Source organism: Brachyhypopomus gauderio, unplaced genomic scaffold, assembly GCF_052324685.1.
Source record: "Brachyhypopomus gauderio isolate BG-103 unplaced genomic scaffold, BGAUD_0.2 sc46, whole genome shotgun sequence".
In the NCBI taxonomy this organism is placed as follows: domain Eukaryota; kingdom Metazoa; phylum Chordata; class Actinopteri; order Gymnotiformes; family Hypopomidae; genus Brachyhypopomus; species Brachyhypopomus gauderio.
The window spans coordinates 474,927-482,500 of record NW_027506872.1 but is presented as its reverse complement, the minus strand read 5'-3'; the positions used below and the strand labels follow the sequence as shown (position 1 = coordinate 482,500).

Here is a 7,574-nt window from a genome sequence, read left to right as displayed (position 1 = left end):
GTGCTGAAGCACTAACGTCTAAGTCTACTGAAGCTCTAACGTCTAAGTCTGCTGAAGCACTAACGTCTAAGTCTGCTGAAGCTCTAACATCTAAGTCGGCTGAAGCACTAATGTCTAAGTGCTGAAGCACTAACATCTAAGTCTGCTGAAGCTCTAACGTCTAAGTCTGCTGAAGCACTAACGTCTAAGTGCTGAAGCACTAACGTCTAAGTCTGCTGAAGCACTAACGTCTAAGTGCTGAAGCACTAACGTCTAAGTCTGCTGAAGCACTAACGTCTAAGTCTGTTGAAGCACTAATGTCTAAGTGCTGAAGCACTAACGTCTAAGTGCTGAAGCATTAACGTCTAAGTGCTGAAGCATTAACGTCTAAGTCTGCTGAAGCACTAACGTCTAAGTCTGCTGAAGCACTAACGTCTAAGTCTGCTGAAGCACTAACGTCTAATTGCTGAAGCACTAACATCTAAGTCTGCTGCGCTCACCACTCACACTCTTGTCTCTCATTGTCTCGTCATTTTTTCAACACACACCTGCCGTCCGCAGCAACAACGATGACGAGGACCTGACCCCGGAGCAGAAGATCGAGCGGGAGCGGGAGCGCAGGATGGCCAACAACGCGCGTGAGCGTCTGCGTGTGCGGGACATCAACGAGGCCTTCAAGGAGCTGGGGCGCATGGTCCAGCTCCACCTGAAGAGCGACAAGCCCCAGACCAAGCTACTCATCCTGCACCAGGCCGTGGCCGTCATCCTCAGCCTGGAGCAGCAGGTCCGAGGTCAGTAGCGCCCACGGCCCCTCAGTCCTCTGCCTTGGCTCGGCTGATCCCAGATCAGCGCGGTTGGTGTTGCCCATTTGCTTATTCGCAGCAGCAGACTCCATGCAGTCAGTTTGGCTCTTGGTTGTGTGACCGTGGCTCTTTTTTGCAGTAATGGTAGTATGTTTTTTGCAGTAATGGTAGTATGTAGGTCACACTCTGCTGTAATGACCAATGTCTGTATCTTCACTGATGCTGGCGTAATGCCACCTTTGACCACGTGGTGTCAGTGTAGCAACTTTACCGTTTCTGTTGTCTGGGCTAAGGAGCTGTACCTGAATACGTACATGTGGGGCTTGTTGAGCAATGTACTGACTGTGTGTGTGTGTGTGTGTGTGTGTGTGTGTGTGTGTGTGTGTGTGTGCACCATCAGAGAGGAACCTGAATCCAAAGGCAGCATGCCTGAAGAGGCGAGAGGAGGAGAAAGTGTCGTCGGATGGCCCGCCCCTCTCACTGGGCGGGGCTCACCATGGCATGGGTGATGCCTCCAACCCCATGGGACAAATGTAAAAAGCCACACCCCCTCTAAATGGTCAGAAGATTTCACTTGACACTAATTTGCTCATGCTCACCATTTAGCTTTATGAAAACAAGGCTCAAACTGGTGTCACAGTGCTCTGATTGGTTAGAGTAGATAAGGCTCCGCCCAGTGCTTCTGTACAATGGTAATGTGGGCCTGAGCAGCCTCCACTCTGAATACACCAGTCTCCCCAGTCTGAATACGCCAGTCTACCCAGTCTCCCCAGTCTGAATACGCCAGTCTACCCAGTCTCCCCAGTCTGAATACGCCGGTCTCCCCAGTCTTCTCAGTCTGAATACACCAGTCTCCCCAGTTGGAATACACCAGTCTCCCCAGTCTGAATACACCAGTCTCCCCAGTTGGAATACACCAGTCTCCCCAGTCTGAATACACTAGTCTCCCCAGTCTCCTCAGTCTGAATACACCTGTCTCCCCAGTTTGAATACACCAGTCTCCCCAGTCTCCCCAGTCTGAATACACCAGTCTCTCCAGTCTCCACAGAGGGAAGACATTAGACTCTGCCCATTGTGGTTAGTGCCACTGAGTTTAGTGTGTATCACTAGCAGTATCACCACAATAACAGACTCAGACTAAGAGAACGCTGTGAGACATCGGGGTGTTCTCTCGTAACAGATTAAGAGAACACTGTGAGACATCGGGGTGCTCTCTCGTAACAGACTAAGAGAACGCTGTGAGACATCGGGGTGCTCTCTCGTAACAGACTAAGAGAACGCTGTGAGACATCGGGGTGTTCTCTCGTAACAGACTAAGAGAACGCTGTGAGACATCGGGGTGTTCTCTCGTAACAGACTAAGAGAACGCTGTGAGACATCAGGGTGCTCTCTCGTAACAGACTAAGAGAACGCTGTGAGACATCGGGGTGCTCTCTCGTAACAGACTAAGAGAACACTGTGAGACATCGGGGTGCTCTCTCGTAAGAGACTAAGACATGGGTTAAAGTTCTCCGTCACTACGACGGATTTCCGTCATTTGATTTTTTTGGGGAAAAAATCCGTCAAATCATAATAAACCACACACGCGCGTGCTATCTGTTTTGTGGCCGAAATATTATTCTCACTGGCGCTCATCAGCGCTGGATGGATGACGGCGGTGTCATTTGATTGACTTGCGGTTCATTCCGCCTTCAGATTTGCGGACAGTAGAAAAGTTTTTACCCCCCTCCTGCCTGGCGTGACCGTAGTGCGCGACTCTGTACACCTGCGCGAACGGCGGAGGCTACTTGCTGCATCACATTCATTTTGCAGTGTTGTCCGAAGCGATATGTGGTAGTATAAAGAAACACCCCTCAAAAACAGGGGAATGAACATTTACCTGACCAATTTTAATGTTGCAGTAGTGCTGGAATTTAGGCTAAAGTACTTTAAAATGCTTGAAATTGTAACGGGTTGAGCCACCGCGATTACGTCATTTTCGGCGTGCGGACCCTCGCGCTGCTCACGCCACTCGTGCTGCGTCAAGTATAAAGGCTTAAACCAGGCTTAACATGGATGGTGTTGTTCTGTTTGTATTTAAAAGCTCTATCCAGTGGTGTGATTTAAATTTGCCATTTTTGGACATTTAATTTTTTTGTAACATACCTACTTAAAGCAGGTAATCTTACGGCTTATATTTTTGCGATGGTGAATCTGATAAAAACGAGAGATTCATACCTTTTAAAACTCACCAGGATTCACTAAATTTGACTTGATCTTTAAATCATTTTCTGGAAGAGGACCCCCAGATAACTCCCATTAAATACACATTTATGTACATTTATTGCTCAGATGTTCATTCTCTTTTCTCTCCTTACACAGGCTGTTTAGATAAATATGATGGACAAAAAATAGGTATTATATCGCGATCAATCGCCAGTAGTTGGCGAATTAGTAACACGTGTGAGTGTGTTTACCACTACGCCGGTTTAAAAAGTATTAGCGGCTCGCTAGTCTTGTAAAGAAACCGCGCACCACGAAGATGTAGCAGTGTGTCGCCCTCAGAGTTGATGAGGTAACAGGGCCACGACACAGATCGTTAGTGCAGGTGAGTGCACGGACCGGCTGGGGAGCCGCATGAAACCAGGCAAAGAGTCGCATGCGGCTCGCGAGCCGCAGGTTGGCTACTCCTGGACTAAGAGAACGCTGTGAGACATCAGGGTGTTCTCTTGTAACAGACAAAGAGAACGCTGTAAGACATCGGGGTGCTCTCTCGTAACAGACTAAGAGAACACTGCGAGACATCGGGGTGCTCTCATAACAGACTAAGAACGTGGTGAGAAATTGGGGTGCTCTCTCGTAACAGACTAAGAGAACGCTGTGAGACATCAGGGTGCTCTCGTAACAGACTAAGAAAACGCTGTGAGACATCGGGGTGCTCTCTCGTAACAGACTAAGAGAACGCTGTGAGACATCGGGGTGCTCTCATAACAGACTAAGAAAACGCTGTGAGACATTGGGGTGCTCTCTCGTAACAAACTAAGGGCGTACTCACACTAGGCACGGTTTGCTGGTTCCGTGCTGGGGCCCGGTTATCCCCCCTCCCCACTCCCCCGCTGGCCTGCACTCACACTCGCTTCAGCAACCCGGCCCGAGCACGCTTACGTCATCACAACGTGACTTTATTTGGAAAAAAGCGCGCTCGCACAACACTATAGAGTTCACGATTCTCTTTTTATTGTATTTTTGGAGTCGTTTTGGGAGTGCAGAAACACGGTGCAAGCACAGATTTATCGATAATTTAACATAACGATTGTCTGCTTATCGCTTTGCCGCTATGACTGTTTAACGTGAGCGTCGCATCACTGATGTCATGTTTGAGTTCCAGCGAAATGAACCAATCAGACGAGGCACCAAGCGGGCCCGGGCACGGATAGCGCTCACACTAGAAGCGAACCGTGCCCGAGTCCACATGAATCGTGCCCTGGCCCACCTCTTCAAAGCGGGCCCGAGCACGGTTAACTGATCCGGGCCCGGGCACGGTTGGAGCGCTCACACTAGCCAAACGAACCGTGCTTCGGCAGGCAACCGTGCCCGGGCCCGGATCACAGAGCCTAGTGTGAGTACGCCCTAAGAAAACGCTGTGAGACATCGGGGTGCTCTCGTAACAGACTAAGAAAACGCTGTGAGACATCGGGGTGTATACCATAGTATAAATTCAAACCTTTATAAATACAGCCCTAACCCTAAACCCTTATAAATACAGCCCTAACCCTGTTCTTTGTGCAGGATATGGTTTGGGTGTTTTTAATGTTTTTTAATGACTTTCAACGTGATCAGTGTACAACATATGACTGCATACGACTATAAACAAGTTTTAACCATTGTCCAGCACTTTAACATTATGAATAGTGTATTGCACTATATACACTTATTCTGTAAATACTTCTGTGGTCCACCAAGACTGAGTCCATGCTGCGTCCGTGTCTGGCGTTGGTGTAATGTAGGCATGTTTTGGGGCTCTGGCAGGGCCTGTTGAATGTGTTGGTGAGTTCCACACTTCCTGTGTGAGGGAGAGTTTGGTTCATTAACAAAGCTAATTATACTCTCTCTCTTCCCTTCCGTCTGTCTGTCTGTCTGTCTGTCTGTCCATCAGGTCAAAGCTGCCAGATTTTATGAAAATGATGAGAGACCACTTCCTCTGATGACATCATTATGGTCCTGACACTCTGTGAAACAATCACAATCAGATCAATCACAATCAGATCAATCAATCACAATCAGATCAATCAATCAGATGATCAGCCTTCCACCTGACCATCTTCTGACCATCTTCTTACCAGCTTCTTCTAGTTTCGTTTTGTTTCCGTCCCTCTCCTTGACCTCTGTCGTGTTTTCTGTCGCGATATCCTTATGTGTACAAGGAAAAAACGGAGACTCATGGGAACTTCCTCTTTCTCCTTTCGACATTCCTCATTTAAAAAAGGAACAGTAAAAATGTATGAAACTACATCGAAAAAAGATTTTTCCTTCTTTTTTATCTTGGAAAATGTGCAAATAGTTGAGGGACTCTTCAAACATATCATGATGTTGTAAAACATTTGGCAGAGCTGGATGGAGCAGCCGGGTTCATGGCAGTCTCTCCACACCGTGGACCCGCTGAGGGTCCTGCTGTGTGTGTGGGAGATACACACCTGAAGAAGCAGTTCCACTTGTGACCACAGAGGGCAGACAAGAGAGGCTGCAACCACAACGCCACCGTAGGATGAGGCAGTGTACAAATTCACACAATTGTATGAAACTCGCAATAACAAATTTATGTAAGAAAAAACAAAAAACATCATCAAAAAAAGTGTGCTCGTAAAAGGCATCGTCAGAGGAGGTGCCTCACGTCTGGTCCTGGGGTGGGAGAGACCCAGGGAGTCTGCAGCAGGTCTGGAACCAGCCAGCTCCACTCCCAGACCTGCAGGCGTAACGGGTGTAGTGGGCGTAGCGGGTGTAGTGGGCGTAGCGGGTGTGTTCCATGCAGGATGGTGGGAAGAGGCTCTGCACCCCAGGAGTGGCAGGTTAGAGCAAGAAGTCAGGATGTAGTCAGGACGTAATGTGCTCTCTCCTGACACGGTGACTACAGCCGCGTCAAGAGATGACGATTTATCACCCCCACACACCCCAACACGCCCTCTCCAAAACCAGACCATCCGTGACGTGATTATTTGTTAGTTCTGAACTCCGATCAAGCCACCGGGTCTGCCCCAATCTGCCCCAGACTCTCTCCTTCTCCTTGCCCCTGAGATGCAATTCAAACACACTACACTACCAACGTGCCTTTTAGAGTTCATATCATCACACTGCGCCAGATGGACATTATCTGAATTTTGTAGGATGCAAGCTTAGTGAACTGTTAGTCTTTAGGTCTATGCAGTCAGGTGTTTTACAGCCTGGAATTTAAAAAAAGTAAAAAGGAAAAAAAAGTATTTTTTGGATAAACTGTATTTAATGTACTGTATGCCTATATGTAATTAGAAGGAGTGTCCTGGATGGATCCCGTTTTGAGTATTGTATGCCCCGCCCCTTGGCCCCACCCCGACTCCGCCCTTCCGTACAACTTGCTGTCCGTTTCCATTGTGCGCGACACGTCTGTTATTGAGCATTGTATTATAGCTATCGGCTTTTTATGAATATTGGCTTGTCCGTGAGCCGCTGTAGTCTTAAGTACAAATGTGGTTGTATGTGTAAAATTACATTTTTCCCTTTCTTTAATCTTTCTCTTATGCTTTTGTCTGTTCTGGTTTCTCTGTCGGGGGGAAAAATGGAAAGAATGACTAAGAAAAACCACCCCTTCCTGTTTGAGGGTCCCACCCCTTCCTGTTTGAGGGTCCCACCCCTTCCTGTTTGAGGGTCCCACCCCTTCCTGTTTGAGGTTCGACAGCGACTTCTGTTTTCAGTGGTTTTCCTTATCCAATCAACACGAGGCACTGAAACTGGAAAATAAAAGTCTATTCGAAAATCAATATATATATAAATGTAGAAATATATACGATATATAAAGAAACGTGTTGTTTTCAAAAGGAGAGTTTGATGGGGAAGTGTTTTCTCACAAGCTGGGCAGACACGTTAGTGTCGCACTGGAAAAGAAACGTGACTGTTGTGATGTGCCATGACATTACAGTGACAGGACGATGACAGTACGGTGGCCTCTGTGAGACAAAAGGGACCGGAGCAGGACCTGTTCCCTCACGCCTCCCCAACTGTCTGTACGGAAACGCGGACATTTGTACATTTTATGCAACAAATGCAAACTTACCCTTATTTTGAAATTGTGTATGTAAAAGTTATATTTTTACATGTAGACTGTTGTTATTTTGTGTTTTAGATAATATGTTGTATCAGTTTTTTTCTTTTTTCTTTGTTAAAAGGCGAAAAAGTAATTCAGTGTATGTTGAAAAATGTGTCCCATTGAAAACGTAGTGAGGTCAAAAGCTTCGCAATCATTTCTTTATAAAACATTGTTTATATTTGCGGGAACACTTTTGTTTTAAAAAATGGGGGTTTGGAACATGGAAAAGTATATAATCCTTGTTTTGATTTCCACATTTGTGTCTTTGCCTTGTTTCATTGTGTAAATAACCAGGCTCCACACGCGCCTGTGTGTTGGTGATGGATGCAGACAGGAACACAGGTCCAGCCAAAACCGGCAAATAAATCACGCAGTTGCAGTCTGATCTCTGCTTTACCCCTTTTGTGAAGACACAGGAGGACGGAAGCACTCCGTTGTTAGATTGCTGCCATTTGGTTTGGTCTGATGTTAGATCG

At 47.0% G+C, this 7,574-nt stretch overlaps 1 protein-coding gene across 1 annotated transcript in view; it reads left to right on the top strand.

Moving 5' to 3' along the window:
* tcf4 (transcription factor 4) overlaps positions 1-7,483 on the top strand; it is a 216,995-nt gene extending 209,512 nt beyond the window's left edge. Inside the window, 3 exon segments of the mRNA XM_076986358.1 lie at positions 541-770; positions 1,183-1,315; positions 4,918-7,483. Coding sequence (XP_076842473.1) covers positions 541-770; positions 1,183-1,315; positions 4,918-4,966 — 412 coding nt within the window. The 3' untranslated portion in view covers positions 4,967-7,483.
* The last annotated feature ends 91 nt before the right edge of the window (positions 7,484-7,574 follow it).